The 23,679-nt window shown below is 43.6% G+C and overlaps 4 protein-coding genes and 3 long non-coding RNA genes across 12 annotated transcripts; 4 read left to right on the plus strand and 3 right to left on the minus strand.

Moving 5' to 3' along the window:
• Positions 1-192: 192 nt before the first annotated feature.
• Positions 193-5,886, minus strand: LOC136199324 (DNA topoisomerase 2-alpha-like). Its single transcript, XM_065989509.1, has 20 exons — positions 5,814-5,886; positions 5,528-5,639; positions 5,299-5,473; positions 5,106-5,250; positions 4,839-5,051; positions 4,588-4,785; positions 4,257-4,532; positions 3,961-4,203; positions 3,671-3,907; positions 3,406-3,621; positions 3,257-3,349; positions 3,086-3,200; positions 2,915-3,036; positions 2,203-2,786; positions 2,011-2,146; positions 1,759-1,954; positions 1,509-1,705; positions 1,013-1,096; positions 763-963; positions 193-712 (listed from the first exon to the last, which is right to left on the minus strand). Exons 1-20 carry the CDS (start codon positions 5,829-5,831, stop codon positions 323-325), a joined length of 3,951 nt encoding a protein of 1,316 aa, XP_065845581.1. The 5' UTR covers positions 5,832-5,886; the 3' UTR covers positions 193-322.
• A 637-nt stretch (positions 5,887-6,523) lies between these two features.
• LOC136198860 (uncharacterized) lies at positions 6,524-8,476 on the minus strand. The gene is made up of 6 exons (XR_010672904.1): positions 8,144-8,476; positions 7,897-8,078; positions 7,719-7,845; positions 7,584-7,663; positions 7,296-7,532; positions 6,524-7,247 (listed from the first exon to the last, which is right to left on the minus strand). It is a non-coding gene; the product is annotated as an uncharacterized lncRNA (long non-coding RNA).
• On the plus strand, positions 8,392-9,281 carry LOC136198861 (uncharacterized). The gene is made up of 4 exons (XR_010672905.1): positions 8,392-8,663; positions 8,718-8,818; positions 8,871-9,133; positions 9,190-9,281. It is a non-coding gene; the product is annotated as an uncharacterized lncRNA (long non-coding RNA).
• Positions 9,282-9,359: 78 nt separating this feature from the next.
• Positions 9,360-10,144, plus strand: LOC136199091 (uncharacterized). Its single transcript, XR_010672962.1, has 5 exons — positions 9,360-9,441; positions 9,502-9,591; positions 9,642-9,740; positions 9,786-9,884; positions 10,068-10,144. It is a non-coding gene; the product is annotated as an uncharacterized lncRNA (long non-coding RNA).
• A 510-nt stretch (positions 10,145-10,654) lies between these two features.
• LOC136199243 (uncharacterized FAD-linked oxidoreductase YvdP-like) lies at positions 10,655-11,314 on the minus strand. The gene has a single exon (XM_065989417.1). It carries the CDS (start codon positions 11,312-11,314, stop codon positions 10,655-10,657), a length of 660 nt encoding a protein of 219 aa, XP_065845489.1.
• Positions 11,315-11,503: 189 nt separating this feature from the next.
• Positions 11,504-17,131, plus strand: LOC136198870 (deleted in malignant brain tumors 1 protein-like). 6 transcript variants are annotated; one of them, XM_065988930.1, is made up of 13 exons: positions 11,504-12,195; positions 12,260-12,436; positions 12,493-12,567; positions 12,632-13,183; positions 13,249-13,837; positions 14,193-14,313; positions 14,361-14,460; positions 14,514-14,592; positions 14,653-14,925; positions 15,403-15,792; positions 15,848-16,327; positions 16,463-16,786; positions 16,833-17,131. In XM_065988930.1, the coding sequence occupies exons 5-13, from the start codon at positions 13,744-13,746 to the stop codon at positions 17,084-17,086; spliced, it is 2,115 nt and encodes a 704-aa protein (XP_065845002.1). In that variant the 5' UTR covers positions 11,504-12,195; positions 12,260-12,436; positions 12,493-12,567; positions 12,632-13,183; positions 13,249-13,743; the 3' UTR covers positions 17,087-17,131. The 6 variants fall into 6 exon arrangements, with proteins under 6 accessions (XP_065845002.1, XP_065845003.1, XP_065844997.1 ...); XM_065988931.1 differs by having other exon boundaries at positions 13,249-13,720; positions 13,772-13,837; positions 15,848-16,786; XM_065988925.1 differs by having other exon boundaries at positions 12,632-13,034; positions 13,120-13,183; positions 15,848-16,786.
• LOC136198869 (uncharacterized) lies at positions 17,127-21,031 on the plus strand. Its single transcript, XM_065988924.1, has 14 exons — positions 17,127-17,253; positions 17,321-17,773; positions 17,830-17,877; positions 17,928-18,362; positions 18,422-18,547; positions 18,608-19,387; positions 19,455-19,627; positions 19,679-19,738; positions 19,805-19,877; positions 19,932-20,023; positions 20,077-20,291; positions 20,354-20,394; positions 20,444-20,540; positions 20,597-21,031. Exons 1-14 carry the CDS (start codon positions 17,232-17,234, stop codon positions 20,862-20,864), a joined length of 2,883 nt encoding a protein of 960 aa, XP_065844996.1. The 5' UTR covers positions 17,127-17,231; the 3' UTR covers positions 20,865-21,031.
• Positions 21,032-23,679: the final 2,648 nt, after the last annotated feature.

Below are 23,679 nucleotides of genomic sequence, written 5' to 3' on the forward strand. Positions count from 1 at the left end.
GATCGAATGCGTTTTCAGTCGGTTTCACTCGCCGTTTAAACGGCGAAAAATCCCTCTCGAAGGAGTAAATGACGTTAGTTTCTTCCCAAACTCCCGGATATCGATTGTTTAATTTCCAAATATTCCACACGAGGGAACGACAGTAAGGCATGATAGTGTGCTGAAAAACTTTTGGTTTTAGATGTAATGTGAAACTGGCAACAAAAAAAAGCCTTACGAATCGCGCAGCTCCGAGTCATAAAGCCTCAGGCTGGAAAAACGCTAGCTACGCACTACACAAAAGAAAGAAAGAAACCCCAAGTTTACCATGTATGGCAGTCGATCAGACAGGAGGTTCGCCGTCAAAAATTGGACTCTCTAATACCGCCCACACTCCGCTTTCAGGCTTTGCCGTCTCGACGATTTCTTCGGCCTCTTCTACCTTCCAGAATAATAACTGGTCGTCATAATCGACACTGCCTGATTCACCACCGTAAGCCGTCTCGCCCAATTTTTCTGCTAAGCGCGGAGAGCGCTTCGAAGGTGGAGGCACTCCAGAATAAAAATCAGATGCCGGTAGAGATGACCTCTTCGCCGCACCAGATGAACCCGTTTTCTTCTTCGGCGGCTCAGGCACGAAGACGGCGTCGGCATCTTCTTCAGAGGAACTGTGACGGCTTCCGGGAAGTTTCTTCGGAGTGCGTTTTCGCGGCTTCTTTGCTCGATCGTCGACCTTCGACACAAAGGCGTCCCAAAAGGGAGATTCGGACACTGATAAATTACCTTCTTTGAGGATGTTGCTTTGGTGTTCTCTTCCGAGACGACGACGGAATCGCTTCCTTCCATCGTCGCAACGTGTTTTCTTTTCGTGGAAGAGTCCCTTTTTCCGACGGGCAACGACGCGGCAGATAGACCTGGTTCTTCTTCCAAAGAGGGCTGAGATGTCGGAATCGATCGGTCGTGTTTATCTTTGTGCTCCATTTTCTGTGAAAGAAAGTAAACATTTGTGGCTTTTTTTCGTTAAGCTACTCACCTCCAGTTCTTCTAGAATTTTATCCAGCTCGTCTTTCCACATAGTCTCTGGAGTCTCCTCGCTTACCATTCTCAATTCGGACATCTAACGATCGAGAAGAACCCCTAATTAACTGGAATAAAGTCACAAGTCTCTCCGCGTATAGGCCGCAGCACAAAGTGATTTCCCACGGACACTACATTTAGCTCAACTTTGGTGTAGGTTATTGAATGAATCAATGATGATTGCAGTATGTCATTTAGCTTACAAGGGGCGTGAGTTATAGACCGAGGCAAAACCTCATAATGCACGATAATCATTCTATAGGTCAGTTATTACATTGCCGTGACCATCGACGTTAGAATCATATATGTTATTGGGTACCATATTATGTACGTCTATGTTTGAATCAGCAAAGTGACTAGCGGAAGTTAGTTATTGCACCGGAACCGTGCGTTTACCGCACTAGCCATATATTTCCACTAACTGAAATACAGTACCTAATGGCTGTTCGTACCTTTTCACGTCGCTTTGAAAGAAGCTCGGCTGTCTCCTCTGTCATAGACAAGCCGAGAAGATAGTCGAAGTTGAGTCCACGCGCGGTCTTCTCGGCTTCAGATGAAGAAGAAAACGTCTCTTTCCACGCTTCGACGGGATCGGAGGCGAAGCCTCGTCGACTCAACAAAGCCATTATCTCCCCTCTCTTCATGTTTTCTACAAAGACATTTACCCTGATTGAATATATGTGCTCGTGAATTCTTTCGTACCAACAATGAATTTTCCTTTGGACTTCTCCTCGATAAAACGTTCTTGGTTCCTCAGCTTGTCGACTTCAGCCTTTAGCTGCCTTTCGAGCAACTTCTTTCTCATCGCATATCGCTCAAGACGCAATTCATAAAATTCTTTCAGAATTTCCAGCACGTTTGAATACTTCTTCAAACATCCCTTACTATCGAACAAAACCTAAAAAGTGTACCCATAACCTACTTCGATCGCTCCCAATCCCATCGAAAACTTACAAGATTGTTTGTCGCCAGTGACTTCTTCAACTTGAACGTCTCGTGGAACCCCGTCTCCTCACAGATATTCATGCTAGCCTTGGTCATAGTGACAACAAACCGAAAAGACGTATCCGTATGATGCTCAGTATAATCACTGTAAGAACTGAAGAAATATACTAAAACCCTTGTCGATATCGAGCTCACGTTCACCTAATAAGTTGTTCAGTCGTGTTCGAACCGTGCAACATGCACTCCAGCACTTCCTCTTTATATGTCTCCTCCGTCCACGGTCCGATTGGAAGTTCTGTGATTTCCAAATGCGTGTCGTCGAGACGAGCGATCTTTCCAAAACTCATGAAATCGTTATTCTCATCCTGACGAATCGTGCCGGTGAAACCCTTATAGGACGGTGCCATGGCAACCGGCTCGAGGCCGTCGAGCATTCGCTGAATATTCGCGACGATTTCGCGAACGTCGTAATTGGGAACAAAGCTACTGAAGTTCCTTCCGATTCCCTCTGATCCGTTGACAAGAACCAGAGGAAGAACGGGGTAATACCACTCGGGTTCGATGCCCAAGTTGTCGTCGCGAAGATAAGTGAGGCTGGGGTTATCGAGAGGAGATATGATAAGACGAGCAAGTGGGCTGAGAGCGGTGAAAATGTACCGCGAACTAGCCGCATCTTTGCCCCCGCGAAGACGCGTGCCAAACTGACCGATCGGCTCGAGAAGATTGATGTTGTTACTTCCTACGAAGTTCTGAGCGAGACCAATAATCGCGTCCTCGAGACTCGTCTATAAAGGAAAACAAAGAAACGTAAGAGAACTACGAAATAGAGAAACGACTTATCTATAATGGAGTTTCTACAGTCTCAGAATAAATGAAGTATAAGAATAACAACTAGGAAGGGATAGGCGCTTACACTGCCGTCATGATATGCGGTGAGATCGGCCACAGAACAAGCCAACTGAGACACGTTCAATACGTCTATGTCCTTCTTCTTGAAACAAGTGAAAATGACCTTTCTCTGACAAGGCTTGAGTCCTGTAATAATTAATTAAACGTCGTCATCTACAAATAAACTGAAACGTACCGTCAACTAACGAAGGAATGAATCTTTCATTATCAGCGTTTGCGAACTGCGCGAGCTCTTTGTACACAAAATCGCTGAACGTCAATTGGTCGACTTCACGTTCGTGACAAAACGACTAAACCAAACTACTGTGCAAAGGCACCACATTTCTTTCCTTCATGCCATCTATACCTCGTTTTCTCCAACTTGACGTTTCTTCTTCCGTTGAGCCAGCCAGTCATTGATGCAAAGTTTTTGAAAATCAACGTTATCCTTAGCAAAAGCCTTTCAAGAAAAGAGCTAGCAAGACCTTGGACTGCAAACAACTAATAGAGAATTACCAATGTCATTGCTGCTTCGTCAGGTGATCCTGAAAAAGAGAACTTGAGGCGATGACTCTCCAAATCTTGAAAATATTCTTTGGCCTCTTTCGTCGTGCTCGTTCCCAATCCCTTGTAGTACTTGACACGCCACGATTTCGAATCAAGGGTCTTCGCTTTCCACTCGTGAAACTTGGAAAGCGAATAGAAAGTCTTCTCATTCGGCCCATTGAAAACCTTAAAATGATGATAGTCTGGAAAAGATTTTTTATTATAGTGTGGGTACTTTGACTCTGGGCGTGATGAATTGCTCGAGAAACGGAAGTCGAAGCAGAAGAGGCCACTTAGAATGAAGGAATCTGATGAGAATTCCTTTCATGTTGGTTCCGTCTTCATCCTGATCAGTCATAATCATGAGACGACGGTAACGAAGCGCTTCCAGATCAGAAATGGAGCTGTAATCTCTGCCATGCTCAAGACCGATAATTCCCACGATCTTCTTGATGTCGGCATCGTCCTCAATCTAGAGAACGAACGTTCAAAAAAACTATTAAATTAATTGAATTTATTCTTAACCTGCGCGTCAGTTGCCTCGAAGACGTTGGGCATTTTCCCACTAATATGATAGATTCCGAAGTGATTCCGACCGACGACGCTGAGCCCACTCAAGGCCAAAGCTTTTCCCGAGTTTCTATCGGTTAGAATCAGAGTGCTGTTTTCGTTTTCTTCAGGGGGGCTCGCGCCGACCCCAGCCGAAATCTCCTTCCGCTTGGTCTGCTTCGTCGTGGCGCCAACGGCAACGTTACGACGAAGATCAGCCTTCGAAAAGCGAAGAGCTTAATCGTAGAAATACGAAATATCATTTGATTTACCTCTGAATTGACTTCTGGCAATTGAACAATTAGATCGACGACTTTCTTCACAAAATCTTCATCGAATGTGCACGAGAAGCCGAAACTCGTTGCCGGAAGCGTCATATTTTCTTTCGTCGGACTATCAAACGTAGGATTCTCGACGAAACAATTTGCGAAGATCCAGATATGCGATTTGACTCGATCAAATTCTATGCCGCCCTTGACCTTTTGCTTCATCGCCGTTGCAACCTTATTGACCAACTTCTGGGTCAAATACTCAACGTGAGTACCTCCCTAAATTAATTAAATAAATTAAACCATTACTTTAAAGAAAAGTTAATCTTTTGACCCTGGTTGTTGCAATACTATTGACAAAGCTGACTTGTTGAAATCCACTTGCATTCGCCGCAACGCAGACTTCCCATTCTTCGCCAACTCGAGTGTGAACGAATCGCTTGATGTCCTTTCTCGATGCTTCCTCTTCTCCCGCAAATTCATCCTCTGTACTTTTCAGATAAAAATCGACGTAATCGCAAAAAGAACAAATCTTAAAAATGAAAGATTATAGTTTATGCTTAATTAATTAATATATAATCTTACAGGTATCTTCTTTTTGTTAAAATAGACTTTGACGCCACGCAATGAGCCAGCAACATCATGAGCACGTCTTCTCATCAAAGCGACGATGTCTCGGTTGAGTTTTTCCATATTGAATCGAGCTGAATCAGGCGCGAACGTGATGCACGTGTAATGTCTTCCGGTGAAAGACGTCAGTTGAGGCTCGTCGGAAAAACGCGCGTTATCACGCCAAGTCTAAGAGAGTAATAATCCTAAATATTAATTAGTGATAATAGTAATATATTGTACTTGTTTAAATAACATTCCCGATTCTTCACACGTCGTCTCGACGGTAAAACTCTTTGAGAAAATGCTGCACAGCTTCAATCCGGTGCCCGCATCATCAACGGCAACTCCCTTTCCGTTATTCCGCACTCGAATAGTATTTTTCTCCCTGTCAAAATAATATAATCAATATTAATCGTTTCCAGTTATTCTTCACCCGTCAATCTCTATATCGAGTCTTTTCATTGTCGGATCGCCTCGCTTGTTCAAGACAGCGTTTGTGACGATTTCGTCGAAAATCTTATAGAGGCCCGGCACGAACGTCACAGATCTTTTCACCATAGCACCTGCTCCGCCTCTCCCATAAGTATGAACCCACATGTTTCGCGTCACTAGTACAAAAAATAAATATTTGTCTACATATGATTCGACTTTGTATTCTCTGCCTTGTTCCATTGAACCGACGTACGTGTCGGGTCGGTTAAGAATCTTATCAATCTTCGCTTTGTTCGTTTCGAGGGATAGGGAAAGTCGGGTCGATGTTTCGCCGTTAGGAGCCTATAAAGGGACCCCGGTGAATTCGACCTCTCCAAATCTCGGAGATAATCGTGAAGACGATTTCGAGCCAAAGGAGGCGCGAGAAAGAGGCGCGTAGTCGCGTTTTTAGAGAGAGCCGTGTACACGCGAAGAACAGCGCCCGTAATTCGCGATCGGTTCAAGTTCTCTGTCTACCTCCAAAGGTTTCTCCATCGCAGTGAGTCAAATCTAAGAGCGATTCGCAGGCTTTGCCAAGTTTCGCCGACTTTCAGCTAACGCAGAAAAAGCACGTGGATTCCTAAGAGACACGCCCGGATAAAGGCGCATCGCTGACTTCTGGCACATGTACAATTTCGTCGTCCTTTCTCGCAGTTTTATAGAACAAACGCATCAGTGTAAAAAAGGAGTCAAAATTTTAGCTAACTGACGTTCTGGCAGATATCGTAACGCATTTACAAAGTTTTGGTGAATCGTTCAACAAGTTGTTGGAACGCTATCTAACTTGGCCATTTTAGCTGAAGTCGCTTTTAAATAAAAACGAAAGAAAAAAGTTTTAGCAGAAGCTATGATGCACCGCGTTGTTGTACTTCGCGCCTCGTTTCTCCGGTTACGGTATGGTACTTAGACCAGTTAAATCTTATTAGAAACGCCCAAATTTTTGGGTTTTTCTATTAAGACCTATATAAAATTTGAAAGCTCAGCTTGTGCTTAATCGTTTGGCGTCGGTCGCAAGCTTTTACCGACGCTATGCGGTCAAGGTATCGCGATTTGAATACGATCGCGGCGTTCTGTCTGCTCTGTAAATATCTTATAATGAACTTAAATCTACCATTTAATTTTAATGCTTCCGCAAGCTGCCTTTTTCGGTTAATTTTCTCAATTTGAAAAAAGGAAAAGTGCACGACTGAAAAAAATTTTCGTAATTTTTTAGTACGATTGCTTAGTATTTACACTTCATTGTTCTCTCGAACTCGATACGGACGGAATTTGTTACGCTCTTCCGGCCAGTTTCCTCGAGTGCTCTATATCATTTACCTTTCCAGTATTCTATATTATGGTACTACTCTTCCAAGGAGCATCTCTAAATAATATTTTCATTGGTCTGTTTCTAGATTGAGAACGATGCTCGTCAGGATCGCCGGTACGTCTCGGGTATGTATATGATTACAGGATCTGAAAGAGCTTCGTTGCTTTCGTCTCATGATCATAACTGATCAGGATGAAGAGGGAACAAACGTGAAAGGACTCTTCTTTGGATCCCTTCTTCACAAGTTGCCTCTCCTGCTTCGACTTCTTTTTCTCTAGATATTCGTTACATTCCATGTACTGTACCAAAAATTGATCAATTATGCACTTCGGACTATGAATCCTATTTTAAGGAAAAATGATAGCTAGACACGCCTTAGTTCGAGTGTACGTACTCAGAACGTTTTATATGATCATACTTTCTCACGTAAATGGATACATCGTATTGAAGAAGACTTGTCTTCCGCTGTGACGTTCTTTAGCTTGGCCAAAAATTTAAAAAAAACGCTTCGGCCATTCGTTCTTTCACCCGAATTCTCAACATTCATATAGTATCCTAAGCTCATTCATTATAGAGCTCACGGTGGTCGAAAGTTGAAGAGACTAAAAACTTCTAATACAAAATAAAAAATCAACATTCATTTATTTCACCTCAACAACAAAACGAAAATTGGAACTCAAACTCATTGAGATTTTCTTTGAAAAGAAATCACAAAATCCGATTTTCAAACCTAAAAATGGTGAAGAGTTGGTAGAGAAATCGTTACGGTTCTTCAAGGATCCCCTCGCTTCGTTTCCCACCGCGAATATGAGAGAAAATGCGCTCGAATTCGTCGGGATTGTGATAGTGATATACCACCACAACGGATACATCAAGATCATAGACGCCTGTAGAAAGAAAAGGAGTAAATAAATAAACATTTTCAAATGGAGTCCCACCTTGTTTGATATCTTCCTGATTGCACAGTCTCTTGGGATCCAATAGATTTACGAGCTGCAACAGCAACGGCCAGCGATTACTACAATTTATTTTTAATTTTCACACTTTTGGCTTTGGTTCTGCGCAGGACTGACCTAGGACGATTTCCTTGTGGCTTTCTTAGCGAAGAAAATCTCCACTTCGTCGCAATTGATCTCCGGTTTTACTTTCGATTTGAGTGCTTCGTCACTGCTACTAGCACTGGCACAAGAAGAATACGCTCTAGAAACACAATAAGTAACAAATAAATTATTATTGATGACGTGCGCTTACTTCTTTTCTGCTCTTTTCTCTGCCAGCACAGTTGGTTCCTAGCAACCATAAACAACAGGATATCTCCATACAGGACAGCTAGCGACACATAGGAGAAATTCTTCGTTTCTTTAGTTCGATGTTGTATAGGAACGTGCACGTTCAGTAAATGTCACCGCTGTCACCATATCAACGCTATGTTCCTATGAAAAAGTATAAAAAAAAGGTGAAATCAAGTGTAGTCTCTACCTTCGCGCTCTCTACTTACACTAAGCTCGTATAGCATTTTACTACACTAAAATACGTCCGAAACGAAGCTACTCGCCGCTAAGTCGATGGTGCCGGTCGCGCGAGTGACGTCGCTGAAGAAATAGCGAAGCGTTTGGCGGATTTCATCTTTCACTGAACTGTCGGGCTTGAATGCATCCTCTGAGGCAGGTGAAAAGCAATCGAAAAGCCGGTGAACTCGACTTCTTTCTCATTTTCAGAATTTATCCGGGATGTTAAAAGCTCAACAGTTCGCGTCCGAATCCGCTCCCATCGCGGCAATCGTCGGTATTCTCGGCGATCGAATGCGTTCTCACCCGGTTTCTCTCGCCGTTTGAACAGCGAAAAGGGTGTAAACCCTTTTCGAAGGAGCAAATGGCGCTGCTTTCTTCCTGCCATCCCGGATATCGTTCTAACGTTTCCTCACCCAAAGTCGATATAAGCGTTCCGTGACTGCCTAAAACTTTACTCACTGCTTTGACGACGACGTACTTTACGAGCTCAGTGCCGCTGATAGAAGGGTGTGCATGCAGGTAGACCGGAAGTGAGCCAGACAATATTTGATTTCTCCATAGGGCGAACGTACATATTGTGGCATCAACAACTCCATATATGATTTCGAACTGCAAGACAGGTAGAGTTCAGCCTATTTACCTACGTCTTCAATAGTCTGAAGGTACAGTATTTGGAGGAGAGTTAACAAACAAGAAATTTTCTTTTTTTTATAGAAGATGCCCCCAACCAGCTTCAAAGAACTTTATTTCAATATGAAGCCCAGCGCAAATAAGAATACCTCAGTCTGGCGATCATTGCATAGCTTCCAAGTCAGCGTCGAAGTTACGTAGCCACGCTTTTGCTCAGCTTCCACTAATGATGATGTTGAGAAAATTACGTGACTGTTTCTTTACCTGTTCCCATCTTCTTCTTGTTGAAATCGTTAAAGGTTGTGCTACAGTACACCCACGTCCGCTCGCATACCATGGCTTTTCCTGTGAAGTCGTACTTGCTGTTTGAGTTAATTAGTTAATTTTCGTTTTATCAAATCAGTGACGACACCGGACCTTCTCTGCGCATATCCTTGAAGTCCTTCTTTCTCTGAGCTGAAAGGAGATCCAGCAATTCTCTTGCAATGGGGAATGCTAGCGGTAACAGTTCTTCCCTTTGCTGCTTTACTGATCAAGCGATTACGTACGTCTGGTTTTATCTAGCCTTTCTTTCGGCTGTTGAAAAGGAGATAAGGAAACCGTGTCTTCCTATATTCAACGTCATCCGAGAAAGTGGAAGACGGCGAAGAATGCGGTGCGAAGAGTAGCGTCGAATCAGAAAGTCAAAACTTCGATCGCGTCATGGCGTATTTAGTATGGAGAAACGTGCCTTCATTTGGCACGTGACCCTGAAATGGCTAGACAATTGATTTCAGCTGGAGCAGTCATGGAAGCTCGTGCTTCGGTATTGATTCATTAGCAATCACTAAACATGACAAAATGATCAATTAATAGCGAGAAAGTACGCCCTTTCTTTCAGCTGTTGAGAATGGAAATGGAGAAGTGATGGAAGTTTTAATTGAAAATGGGTGCAATATTCATGCTAAGGGCTGGGTAAGTAAAACAGTCGTGGAGTTGTCACTAATGAGATGCTTGTAGAGTGGTGACGCTCTGATCTATGCAAGTCGGTGGGGTCGTTTAGAAATTGCTAAACGACTCATTAGATTGGGATTCAATGTCGATGATAAATCTAATTCGGTATTCAATTTATCGTTTTAGTAGTTGCCACATCCACAAATGTCAGTGCCGTTTTTGATGAATATCATGTAGACACCATTTAAGCTATGGTGATTACTCAAAGTAAAGTTATCTAGGTAGGGGTAGTCAAAATAAGGTTCTATCTAAAGCATCATACAATATTTTAGTGTACAACCATTTTAGTGGGGCAACACTTCTCTACATTGGGCATGTCGAGCGAATGAAGTTGACGTTGCAGAATATTTGCTTTCAGTTGGGGCAGACATGTATTGATTTATTAGCAATCAATATGTATGACGAAAGTATTTGATAGGAAGGAAGAACGCCGTTTTTTGGAAGCCATATATTGGGGACAAGAAAGAGTGATGGAATTTCTAATTTCAAAGAGATGCAATGTTTATGCAAAAGACAAGGTGAGATACTACGAAAGACATTTTAGTTAGTAATCTTTAAGTGATTTAGAGAAATAGAGGAGCCATTAAAATTGCTGCTTCTGAAAATCGAATTACACTGATAAGAAAATTTTTGAAGAATTTTGATGAAAGAGTGGAAACCGTAAATCAGCTTTTGTGACTTATTCATGAGTTTTGCCAGGCTGATCGAGTGGAAAGATGTAGTATAGCAAAGCACTTGGAAGAAAGAAAGGAAGAGGTTTCGTATCTTGTTATCCCTCGGACAACTTGCATAAACTAGATAGATTCTACGTATTAAGCTATGACAACGTACGCTTTAGACAGCAAAGTTCATCGCTCCATGGAGAGAACTATTTGTTAATCGTCCGGTGGGTTGTACGGTGATCCGATTTCCTGAAGAAAATAAAGCGATCCATTGTTGTCGATTGGATTCCATTTCTGCTTCAAGTCGCAGAGTCGCTCATAATTCGTTCCATAGTACTCATGTGCCCAGTCATGAAGATACTTATCCATGTAATTGACATAGGCCCCTTTGGCGACGCCGTACCTTCTCAGACTGTCGTGAACAGCATTTGCAAAACTGAAAACAACGGCTTTCTCGGCGTCGTTGTCAAAGCGACCGTACGTGTAACAGTTGTACTGAGCCGAACGATGAACGTAAGCCGAATAATTGGGCGCTTTCGCGGCAATCTGACCGCCAACGTGTACGAACTCAATAATGCAAAGAGGACGCTGGGGAAAAACGACGTCATCGACCAAATAGGACGAAACGCTCGGCGGAATATCGTTCACGAACACTCCCTTCATGTAAACGGGCTCGCTTTCGTAATGCACGTAGCCGTGCCTTTGGCTGTAATCCGATACAAGTTTGGTGTAGGAGTCATACGAATGAAACAAACGTCGCTTCGACGACGAAAGAGAGAGGAGACTCGAAACGAGAACGTCGTCGTTCGTCGCCTCCGACGTCACGACGTCGACTAATAGCTGCTTCTCGCCGCCCGCCGACTGAATCAACATATCGACGTTGACGTCGCGGGGAATATCGCGAAGGTATTTGCCGATAAAGGTGAGCGCTTTCCTCTACTCGTCTGTATTGCTGAATTCCATACTTGTCCAATAGAACGCCGACTTGGGTGGATGGAGATCGAACGTGACGTCAACTAGAACGCCAAAGTTTCCGCCCCCGCCCCCGCAAAGTCCCCAAAACAAATCGGGGTTCTGCGTTGGCGAAGCTTCGACGACTTTCTCGCCGTTTTCCGTCACCATCGTCATCGCCACAGCATTATCCGAACCCAAGCCGTAGAGTCGCGACAAAAGGCCGTAGCCGCCGCCGAGAACGTAGCCGCCCACGCCCACGGACGGACAGCAACCGCCAACAATAATATGATTCTTTGTCTCGACTTTCGCGTAGACGTCGCTCCAGCTGCAGCCGGCCGCCACTCGGAGTCGATCACCGATCCAGTCCATTGATTTCATTGCATCGAGAGAGAGAACGAAGCCGCTAGAGTCGATCGACGAGTAGCCCGCGAAAGAATGGCCTCCGGATTTTACGGCGACACGAACTGTGTTCTTCGTGGCTGTTTGCAGGCACTGTTAGACTTGTTGGACTGTTGTAGGACGAGCGACGAAAGCCGGGTGCTCGTTGGCGAAGGCCGGGTTGTAGATGTGTGTCGCCGAATTGTATTCGGAGTCGTCTGGAGCGATGACGGGGACGCCTAGAGCGGTGAGTTCGTCTTGGCAGGAAGAAATTGAAGAGAGGGAGCGGCGAAATGAAAGGGAAGCACTCAGGCGCAAGGACTTCAAGGACCGACAGAGCATTTTCGATTTCCTTGTCCGGGTCTTAGGCCGGGACTTCTGCTTAGGCCAGCTTAGGCCTGTATTTTTCTTACCACTCCAAAGTGAGTCGTCTATGCGTTCATTGCCACCAGGTCCACTGCTCGATTTCGTGTTTCCTGATGATAGGTCTATATCGTTCGTTTGCCACGTGTTTTCACTGTGATACGATCGAAGCACCCAAATCGCGTTGGAGACAGATAGTGAAGCCGAAAATAGATTGCGACGAAGTGGAGGTGCTCTTCGCTAATAAGCCACAAAGGAATTAATCCTAGCTTAGTCCTTTGCAAAACCGTAACCGAAAAGGTAACAGGTAAAAATTGAAATTCAGTAATAATAATTGTTGGCCATTGCTGCGGAAGCTCATAAATCTATTGAATTAAAGGAGACTGCAAGCAGTGGTCGTATGCATATAAACATGGACGATATCAATCAAAGTGATAGTATAATTAAATGGTATAATTAAAAATATTTATTCATTAACTCCTTTCTTCTCCGCAGACGTCTTTAATCTCTATCTATCTGTTCTGGAATTATATAACTATCACAAGCTTGATCTATAAACTTCGTGTGACTCCCGACGAATTGCATGGTTCGCATTGGCGCTCACATTTGCAGTGAAGAACGCAGAGAGGGGACCCTTGAAGAACCGCAGCATTTTTTTTACGAACTCTAGATCTCTACCATTTCCGAGTTTGAAAATCGACATAACGCAGGCTTTCGTCAATTTTCGTCATTTTGTAGATGTGAGAGTGACAGACATTTGTGTATTGATATTTTTTTTGCGGTCTTAGGCTCTTCATGTCAGCTCTGTTATCGGCTCTCTCCTTGCAATAGGGAACTATATGAATGCAAGAATTGACATGGATTGGCCCAAGTGTTTGCTCTTCATCATTCGACGAACGTGAGCTCTGTTATAGGCTTAGTCGTTGCCATAAGTAACTAGACTATATGAATGCCAAATCGTTTGCTTTGGACATTCTACCCAGGCTAAAGAACGTTAAAACGAAAGCCAACTTGTCTTGTCCTCTCCAATACGTTGTATCTGTTTAGGTGAGAAAATATGATAAATTAATTTGTAAAGATGATTTCAATATTTATATTATTTATTCATTAAGGAATCCGGGACTTCAGCCGCGAGATGCCCACAGATACGTAAGTTCGTGCGAACTTCACATTCGTCCAAGAGGACCAGGAATCTTGAATTATCCTTCACCAAACAGTGACTATGACGGAGATCAAAGCCAATATTCGTTTACAACGTCATTGTTCTTACTTTACCTTTGTGCGCACGTTTATCCCACGGATTACGTACGTGGTCTCCATCTGGTATCCCTGGTGCCAGGGCAAAGCCAATCGCTTCAGCGGTGCTGCAGGCCATGACGACGAAACGTAAACACAGGTGTCTGGATCAAAGCCAGACGGCTCGCGAGAGTGGAAGCGATCGAAGGATATTGACTTATGATTCATTAATTGACGAGGAAGCTATTGCAAGGATATGTCCAGGAGGGCGTGCAGAGGACCGTTTGTGATTGGCTGACGGCATCTTGGGGCGATCACAATTAAGGGTATTAGTCAATCATCTACTAAGTTGAGCGAAGGAAAACCATGCGATGGCGTCCTCAGTTCTTTGCTTTATAGGTTTTCTTTGCCACAGTGGTGTGTTTCTCTGGTCGGCAGGTCTTCGGGGACGCCTGGAAGTAAAATGTAAGTACCGTTAAGGCGTCCTTGCCTTCATAGTGAGACTCGAAGATTCCCCTACCGAAAGCGGTACCTATCCCGCAACGAAATACGGACGCCTAGTTTTGGCGATGAAACTGAAGGCTGTCCTATGTCTATCCTTTCTTCTGGCGGTAGCGCCCGATGCCTCCCTCAGAGTCTCTCCCCCCCCCCCCCCCCCCCCTCCCCCCCTCCACTATATGCTCGCGCTTTGCCTTCAACCTGGCTTCAACGAGTAGCAGTGCTTAGAAAAACAGGCATATGAAAACAGACGTATGGTTTCTTGAACACTTAGAGTTAATTGACGCAATAGAGAATCCTTTTCCCGTGAGTAAATTTTTAGACAAAATTGAAGACGCGTCATCGTGCATATTTTTTCCGAGTTTCACGTCTCGCAACGAAGCGTCACTATTCGGCGAACGCAGTTATCTAGAGTTCATTTCTCCGAATATTCGCAAGTACAGGTATTATTCAAAATTTGAAGCTCTGATTGGAATTTACGGGTATCAAGGAATGCGAATTGGGCGCGCTTCGGACATTGGATGAATCGACTGAATGGCGATTGCACTCTTTTCTGGAATGAATCATTTTTAGAACGTCGCAAAGAACAGGTTTGAACGACAGTCATGCACTATATGCTTATAACCCATACATTTTACCTTAGTTTGTACCTCTTCGTTTCCGCTCTAATGATACCAAACACGTCGGCGACGTGACGGCCGCTTTCAGTGCCCCATTTCAAGGTAAAGGCTAGCCTGAGAAGTTGATTTTGTGTAATTACCACCATTTCGTATTTAATTAAGTGATATACAGTGCTACTGTCTATCCCTGTTGGGCGGCTGTGGCGTCTGTTCTTGTCTTTGGTTCACTTTTCTTCATTTTAATTTGGTTTTTTTCCTACGTTTGTCCCCAAATGCTCACCTCTTCGAAAAGCCATCGTCTGACGGCGACTTCGTACAGAAATCGCCAATATCGAATAGATGGGATTTCACCGTTTGAGGGCTCTCTTTTTCTTGTCTTTGCTGTTGCTGTCTTTTTCGTGGGATCCACTGAAGCAGTCGAAAGCTCTTGTGAAGGTAACAATTGTCTGTTTTTATCTTATCAATATTTATTTAAAATCATTTTTGTGTTCTTCTTACGCAACAAGCGCATCGTGCTGCTTGTTAGACGTCTTCAACTCTTTTACGTTTTTAATTTAGTTTCAATAGCCATGCCATCTTCATGACTTTCACCGTGCTTCGATTTTTTTTCTTGCATTTGAAATTATGTGACGATTTTCGTTCGCTTTCGTACATCGTACATGTAGTCTCTAAGGTACTTTTGCCGGCGCCTTTGTTAGTTTGCGGCGTAGTATAAGCGATCGTGCATGCAAGTTAATTAATCGAATGATGATCAAAACGCGTCAGTAAATTGAAGTACGGTATAGGAACGAAAATAGTTGTTACAGTTAAAAAAGTGTAGAAAATATATTGCGAAGGGAAAGGGGGCTAAAATTTGTAATAGGATCAGAGAAAGCCATATATACATAAATAACGTTCAGTTGTTCTTATTAGAATGTGACCCTGGCTGGATATGTTACCTTTCTTCGTGTCTCAAAGTTTCGCTTCTGCCTTCGACTTGGCGTCAAGCAGCTAAAACGTGCTCTGAACAAGGATCTCATCTATTTTCAATCCAGGAGAATTATAACTGTCTATGGGAATTTCTGTATTTAGAGTGTGGAAAGGAGCAATTCTTTATTGGATTATTAAGCACGCCTGCTGGAAGAAGCGACTACAGCTATCGGTGGTCGGACGGATCGCCGTTCGCGTATTCAGACTGGGAACACTTGGACGCCCACTGTCCCACGGAACTGTGTAAAACAATTACTCCTTACGCATCCGTTATCAGTTGGACCTCCGTCGACTGCTCATCTTCATACAGATTTATCTGCGAGAAACCAAAAAGTAAAACACGTTATCGCGCGCTTTTAATATAAAAACAGCTTGTGTTTTTTCTTAGAGCCTTTGCAGGCTGCCCTGCGACTTGTCGACGGCGTTGCCCCCAATCGCGGTTACCTTGAGAGTTTTTTAAACGTTACGTGGAGACGCGTATGCATTGCGGATGGCAGTTTCGAAATCAGTCGAATAGCGGAAAGAGTCTGTCAACGTTTGGGTTATCCTAACTCTCTCTCTGTCCGTGCTTTGAATCGCTCCGGAGCAGGAAAAAAAGAGAAATTTTCCTATTATGTTGACCGTACGTGGGACGGCGTTACCTCTTTTTCACAAAAGACAGCGACTTGCCATTCTGAGTTGTTTGTTTCATGCCAATCCGGTAGAACCCATTTTGTCGAGGCACGGCTATTGCCGACCAAAGTACCCAACGAGGGGCCTTTGCAATTTGGAAGTGAAGGAGTTTGGCAGACAACTTGCCCACACCATTTCGAGGGGTTTCCTAATCAATGCGCTAATGCCTCTTGTAGGTATTTGGGATACGACCGAGGTACGTCTGAGAAAAAAATGAGAAAAAGACCTGCTGCTCTTGGGGCTTTTTGCAGCACAAATTCATTTGACCAATGCTTTTTCCATTTTCATTTTTATTGTTTCCATTTTCTGTCGGTTACTTGTTTTTATTCAGAGGGGCAAGTGCGACTGGTCGATACCTACGATGGGTTAGAAGAAACAGAGGGAAGCGTTGAAGTTTATTTCACGGGAAGGTGGATTGTCGTTTGCGACGAAGAATGGGATATAAGAGAAGTTTCAGTTGTCTGTCGTCAGTTGGGCTTTAAGAATGCAATCACGGCACACCCACAGCGCTCAAAATTAACGTTAAGCAGCAAAAGTCATTTAGCGCTTAAAGTCCTTTGTAATGGAAGTGAAACGACAGTTAGAGAATGCAGCTGCATGAGGATTCCAAGTCAATCGTGCACTTTAGCAAAAGCCGTCTGCAAGAAGAAAGAATGTGAATTAGAATATGCTTGTTTTGCTACGATTACTTTTTGTTCTAGATTGTCCCCTAGGATGGTCGCTCTACGCAGACTATTGCTACACCGTTTCTCGGTCTCATTCGACTATGCGTAAGACGAGTTTGGAGGAAGGACGATGCGGAATGTTCAATAGTGCTAGCATTAACAGTCCTCGCGAACAGGCCTTTGCGCTGCGTCTTCTTTCTAAATTGATGGAAGACGATGTTTGGATAAGCATTAGACGGGAGGATAATGACGCGTTCAAGTGGATCAATGGAGAGCCTTTGAGGTGTTAGAGATGCAGCTAGTATTATTCTTTTTCTAATTGCATGCGGATTTGTTTACTGGGCTGCTGGAGAACCAAAGACTTCTCACAAGTGCGTGGCGATTGACTCCCGCAGTGGATACTGGAAGACGGCCGATTGCTATGAAAGGAAAAAAATGTTATGCAAAGTTCCTCTTCGTAAGACAGCGCTCTATTTTTTAATTAAATAGTTTTCTTATTATTTTCTGCTTTTCTTTTCATATAGGAGATATGGCAAATCAGCGGCGTCAGGAAACAGCTCCGTCAGTGCATGGCAAGTGTAGAACAGATGAAATCTACTTTGAGAACGCTTGCTATTATTTCTCGGAAAACGATGATGAGCCTGTTTCACAAGAGCGCGCACATAATGAAAAGTGCCGAAGTCGGAATGCTAAACTAGCTTCAATACACACCATATACGAACACTTTTTCATTGCAACAGAAACGTCAACGGTTGAAGGAACTCGCTATTGGACTGGCCTCATTTACAACGATACGTCTATGCATGGAGCTTTCACGTGGCTTGATGGTTCTCCCGTCACTTTCACCAAATGGGGCATGTATGAGCCACAATACGTGAAAAGTAGTGGCGAGAACTGCGTTCTGTTTGGACCAGGTGGGCGTGAATTTGTTTTGTCTGTTTCAAGCTGCATTGCCAATGCTTCATACGTCTGTAAAAGTAATGGAAGAGGAACATGAGGCGCATGCAATGTTAGTTTAGTCGTTATTTTCTAGGATTACTAACGAAATCAAAGGAAAGTAAATCGACTCCACCTCACACTTGTAAGTTCTTGACAAATTCAGCATGCTGGATCTGATTTCTTTTCGTCTAGATTCCTCCTACACGTGTCCGAATGGCTGGACGAAACTTGGAAGTCGCTCCTGCTTTAAAAGACTCAGCGCCAAAAAGTCGTGGCATGATTCTTTGACTGACTGCAAAAACTTGGAGATAGACTTTTTTGATGGAAATGATTCTGTTCAGGGCTCTCTTGCCAAAATTACTTCCTTTCAAGAACAGATCGATCTCAGTTTGAGCCTTCTCAACGAAGAAGAGACTTGGATTGGGTTAAATGATATTTCTAGTGAAGGATTTTACGTTTGGACTGACGCTACCCCTCTGATCTATGTCAACTGGGATTTGTCTGAATCCAGAAAAAAGTCTTCCTTACGAAACGATCACGATTGCGTGGCTGCGACAAGAAGTTCTTGGAAAACTATGCTCTGCACTGACAAGAAGGCTAGCGTCTGCTTCATTCGGGCAATTCTGAGTATGACAAAATCAGGCGACTATACAACCTTCACTTTTCTACTCCGCGTGTGTTCTTAGATTATGACGAATGCTATAACAAAACTGATATTTGCTCCATCAACGCAACATGCGTAAATACACTGTCTTCGTACAACTGCACTTGCAAACCAGGCTTTTCTGGAAGAAATGAAACTGCGTGCCAAGGTAATTCGTGTCTTTTCTTATCTTGCTGAAAGAAAAAAAGGGTTTTTTGCGTGGATTTAGATGTAGACGAATGTGCTCCTAGTTGTAACGAAGAGGGTCAGCAATGTTTTAATACAGTGGGATCGTATAATTGCAGTTGCAAAAAAGGCTGGACCCTAATTGACAGTCACTGCGTTGATTTGAACGATTGCAATAATTGTCAGTCAAACGCGAAGTGCATGAATATGGACGGTATGATCTGCGAGGATATGAACGAGTGCGAGATGAATAACCTGTGCCATTTGCAAGCAAATTGCACCAATCAGGACTGCACGTGTCTATCAGGCAGGAGTCGACACGGATTCTCTTGCAACGACACTGACGAATGTATTTTACAAGGAACGTGTCACCGTTGGGCAAATTGTAGAAACACAAATGGTTCGTTTAAGTGCCAATGCAGAAGCCGCTTTGCGGGCAATGGATTCGATTGCAAGGATGAAAGCGCTGAAAAAGGCGCTAATAATTCAGTCATGTCAAATTCTCACTTGAAGATCATTCTGTCAGTCATCGGCTCGATTGCTTTCGTTTCGTTTGTTATCACCGTTTGTGCTGTGTATGCCCGCCGTAATTCCTTTTGCCTAATGCGCGCTCTCGGATATGACTCCTTCGAACCACCCGACGAATGGGAAGTGAATCCCGGCAACATGGCCTTGCTCGAGAAGCTGGGCGATGGCTTTTTTGGCGTTGTGTACAGGGCGTATCTTTATCAGAGTTCATCTGTGAGTTCGTCAAGGCAAGCTCGAAAAGAGAGGAATTCCTTCGAAAAAGAAAAGTTGGTTGTCGCTTGTAAGATGCTCAAAGGTATGTTCACCCGTGTCCTTTTCATTTCTAAATCGTATTGTGATCACGGATGCCCGTATTTGTGTAGGAGCGACTCTGCAGGAAGAGGACTTACTAGAAGAAATTAAACTAATGAAACGGATCGGGCAACACCCACACATCGTCAGCCTGCTTGGATGCATAACTATGTCCAAGCCGTTTTGTCTCGTCGTCGAATACTGCGTAAACGGCGATTTGCTTACCTATATCAGAAAGCGAAAGGTCGACACATGTATCGACAACACAGCTAGTTTCTGTCATTCTTTTCTTCAGTTCAGAGATGATGAAACGCAATCGACCGAAAGCTTCTCAAATGTTGGTAGCGAAAACGAGGCACGTGAAAATACTCTCTTTCATACAATTGTGATTATTAGTAAATAATAACCATGGTCGTTTTAGGATTATACACCCAAAAATTTGCCCGATTTCGAAATACCTGTGTGTAAAGGTGCAATCAACAATAACGTTATAGGTACTTAAGTCCATTTGGATGATATAAGGACATGATTGCAACGTTAGATTACAGGTGAAGGTGCTGAGGAGAAGAACTGTAATATCGGGCACGAATTGACATCTCGCGATCTCCTGTCCTTTGTTTGGCAAATTGCATCCGGAATGGTGTGATGTGGCTAGGTCAATTAAATAGAAAAACTTTTAATTTAAATTATTAGGAATATCTGGCTGGAAAAGGCTTGGTTCATCGCGATTTGGCCTGCCGTAACGTTCTCGTTTGCGAAAATAAATTAGTCAAAGTGTCTGACTTTGGACTAACAAGATCCGTCTATCAGGACGGTGCATATTGTCAAAAGACCACAAGATGTCTTCCCCTACGATGGATGTCTATGGAAGCCTTGACGCACCGTCTCTTCTCTGAACAGAGCGACGTGTAAAATCAACTTTTACTCCGCTATAAGTGCGCGCGGTCTTCTAACAGTGTTTCAAATCTAGGTGGTCTTTTGGAGTTGTCATTTGGGAGATATATACTCTGGGTTGGTTCAGCTGTATAGGCTTTCTCTGTTTGAGACTTGTGAATTTTAGGTTCTTTTCCCTATCCTTGCGTTTCGAACGCAAAACTTCTGTCGCATTTGCAAGGTGGAAACCGGTTAACACGCCCAGAAAATTGCTCTATTGAGCTGTTAGTCTAGCATTCTGTTTATATCACAGAAACTGATAGTGCTTTTCATTCCTCAGATACAAGACGATGTCGGCGTGTTGGCAAAACGATCCGGATCAGCGCCCGGTGTTCAGCAGTCTCATGCAACTTCTGGGAAACATGCTCGAATTCGAAAGTCAGAAGAAGTACATCGTATTTAGTGCAGGTGCAGCCAGCTTACATTCGTCTACCGACATGGAAGCACTCAGCGAAATATGGAAGTTGGAAAGAGATGATGAAACTGTTGGTGTCAATTCGGAAACGGAAAGAATAATTTGCGGCGATGGCGGTGAGTCAGCTGAGTAGCATTTTATCGGTTCCACTTTACATCGTAGCCCATCTCCGCAATGAGAGAAGTCGTGTAAGACATGCAGCAAAAAATTGTCTAAATGTAGTGCTAGTGCTGTCTTCGTTTTGCGTTGTTTTTCTGCATTTGTTATCTTGTTTTTGTTGTTGCTGTTTTTCCGAATCTAATGTGCTTAGTTATGAAGGAAAAGCGGCGTTTTCTTTAAGCAACAGTCTCCATTAGGCGGTGTGCAAACCTGGACAATTAAGAATGTTTCCGGGCAGCGATTCTGCGCCTTTTCCATCGATGTTTGGATATGCCATGACTTGGCATCTGTACTTTCTTGTCGTATTCGGTTGCGAAAGATCGCAGCCTAGAGAAGTTTGCAACAAAACCGATGCGTTTAGAATTGAGCCAATTTCGGCTAAGAACAACCTGCTCGGAATAAATTTTTGATAAAAACCGCAGAATTATGCAAATGTGATTCAGGACGCCATGCAGAGGATGTCCACGGGATCAATGTCACTCATTGTTTCCTGCTGCAGCAACTACAATATATTTTCTAATTTGAAGGCAGACCAGAACATTTATACTATCTCCGAAAGGACTGGTTACTGGCTCCCTTTCTTAATTAAAAAGTCGAAATATTGTTTTTCTTTCCTTGGACTTAAGCGAAAATGGCATACTCGCAATTTTCTTAGTGTCAGATACCACATCACAAAATGCAAATGCAAAGTACAAGTACTACATTTAAAAAATATCTTGCCCTGTCGGCTTGCAAATTCTAGTAACCCACAATTATGGCTACTATTTTACTGTACTTTCGGAAGCTATTCATTCAATGGCTCTCAGTGTTTCAAATGTCCTTTTGGAACAACTACACTCGAACCCTCCCATCATCCTCAGTAAGCCGGATTATATCACAATGACGTCTCACGCTACAAACTACGACAGCTACTCCAAATACCTCCAGCAATCAGATGCCGCGATTTATCTAGACATTGCTTGCAAGCCGGTGTCAGGTGATCACGTTCTCGACTTCGGCTGTGAAACATGCCCATTGACTTGGCACGTCGAGTTGACTCAACCGGCTTCCTCTTGGGAATCGATCCCGTCCAGGATCGAATAGACGTTGCGCAAAGTCAAGGGTCACACGCACGCAAACGTCGAAGTCTATCTGGGGTCAATTAATTGACGAGTCCGCGAAATACGCGCCTTACGACGTCATTAACTCAAAGCAAGTCATGCACTGGATTCACCGGGAAGAACAAGAGAAAATCGTGAGAAGAATATACCGACAGCTAAAGCCGGGAGAACGGTTCGGGTTCACGACAATACGAGAATGTCGGGATACGTTCGTGACGGATCAGTGACTCATGCTAGCAGTACGAAGATTCGTACGACGACTTCCTATCTTCTATCGGTTGGACTTCACGGCCGCTGTATAATTACTAGGAAAAACTTCTCAAGAACGTGCATGGGCTTCAAAATCGTCTTTAGAGTCGAAGAGAAAAGGAAATATTTGCTTCCGAACTACGAAGCTTGGTTAGCGTGGTGGGAGGCGACGAGCCTTGGTTGCTTTAGCACTGCTCGCGTAATCGAAGACAAGGAAGGAGACTACGAGAGACTCCTAAAGAAATATGGGTGAAAAAAGGACGAGCCCATTCCTTCGAACGCTATGCACGTCGACGTTATAGCGAGAAAACCTGAACTTCTCGTCGATACATAATTGCTTGCCAGCTGAAGACTGCATGTCGCATGTAGAAAAATTCCTTCGTGCCTGTTGGGTAAAATAAACAATGTTTTATTACGTACGTGTGCCTCATTCAGTGTAAAGAATCAGAGGTTGATTTCACTGTAGTACTACGCTAAAAAGAGAGAAAGGAAGCGAAGAGATGAAAGACACTGTTGATATATACAATTAAGGCCAGCTGACGTACATGTCATCCTTCCTGAATGTGTACTTCGATGCGATCGTTCTTTAAGGCAACGCTTGATTGCTTTCACCAAGGACTTAGTAAACATATACAGTGCCGTTAATTAACGTATATGGAATGAGTCATGCAGTGTATTTGGCCAACCTTTTCGACGCCAGTTCCCTTCGTAGGACTCGATTTTCTGATAGAGCGGCGAACATTCGGAGCCATTCGAATCGAATAAATCGTTATCCCGGTCGCGCGAGTGTCGTTATCGCTAGATCTCTGAACAAATAGCAAAGCGACTGGCAGTTTTCGGCTTCAAATGAACGATCTTACATTGTGGCAACTATATGCATCCTCTGAAAGCAATCGAAAAGCTGATGAACTCGACTTTTTTCTCATGGAGCCGACCACCACAGTTGTACGGGTGGAGCCCGTATAACGACGGAGGGAGGCTCTTTCAAACGTGATCTTAGGGCCGGAAGTGTCTGTATGTATGTCTGTCTGTCTGTTCGTCACGCTCGGCATTGTGACGTCACATAAGAAAAACCCTCACTTTGTAAAGCGCATGCGTGACATAGGGCCGAAAACGGTGACCCGAAAAAGGCGATTTACGGCGCGAATAAAGCGTTTTTTCTTTCAGAAACGAAAAAATGCTTAGAAACCCTTATTTCCAATTGATCTGTGCTATTTTCCGTGTTATAAATGCGCTGAGAAACCGAAACGACAGTTTTGATTGTCACGCTCTGACGTCACAATCAAAAGTATCCAGTCACATGTAGAGTATATGGGTGGGTATGTACGCGTGTACGGGTAACAGGAAATATGACCCGTACACATGCATAGGTCCTCCTCAAATACAGAGCACATTATCAAATACAGTACAGTGCGTGCCAGCATAAATGGCCAAACGGGA

Source organism: Oscarella lobularis, chromosome 20 (assembly GCF_947507565.1).
Source record: "Oscarella lobularis chromosome 20, ooOscLobu1.1, whole genome shotgun sequence".
Lineage (NCBI taxonomy): Eukaryota > Metazoa > Porifera > Homoscleromorpha > Homosclerophorida > Oscarellidae > Oscarella > Oscarella lobularis.

Coding starts and splice junctions, on each gene's coding strand:
- LOC136198869 (XM_065988924.1), top strand. CDS start 17,232: ATGTTATGCAAAGTTCCTCTTC. Junction 17,774..17,829: donor TGCTTCATACGTCTGTAAAA/GTAATGGAAGAG, acceptor GTTATTTTCTAG/GATTACTAACGAAATCAAAG. Junction 17,878..17,927: donor ATCGACTCCACCTCACACTT/GTAAGTTCTTGA, acceptor CTTTTCGTCTAG/ATTCCTCCTACACGTGTCCG.
- LOC136199243 (XM_065989417.1), bottom strand. CDS start 11,314: ATGTTGATTCAGTCGGCGGGCGGCGAGAAGCAGCTATTAGTCGACGTC.
- LOC136198870 (XM_065988927.1), top strand. CDS start 13,744: ATGGCGTCCTCAGTTCTTTGCTTTATAGGTTTTCTTTGCCACAGTGGT. Junction 14,314..14,360: donor CCGAATATTCGCAAGTACAG/GTATTATTCAAA, acceptor ACGGGTATCAAG/GAATGCGAATTGGGCGCGCT. Junction 15,793..15,847: donor TATCTGCGAGAAACCAAAAA/GTAAAACACGTT, acceptor GTTTTTTCTTAG/AGCCTTTGCAGGCTGCCCTG.
- LOC136199324 (XM_065989509.1), bottom strand. Junction 3,037..3,085: donor CATTCCTTCGTTAGTTGACG/GTACGTTTCAGT, acceptor TAATTATTACAG/GACTCAAGCCTTGTCAGAGA. Junction 1,706..1,758: donor CAAAGGAAAATTCATTGTTG/GTACGAAAGAAT, acceptor ATGTCTTTGTAG/AAAACATGAAGAGAGGGGAG.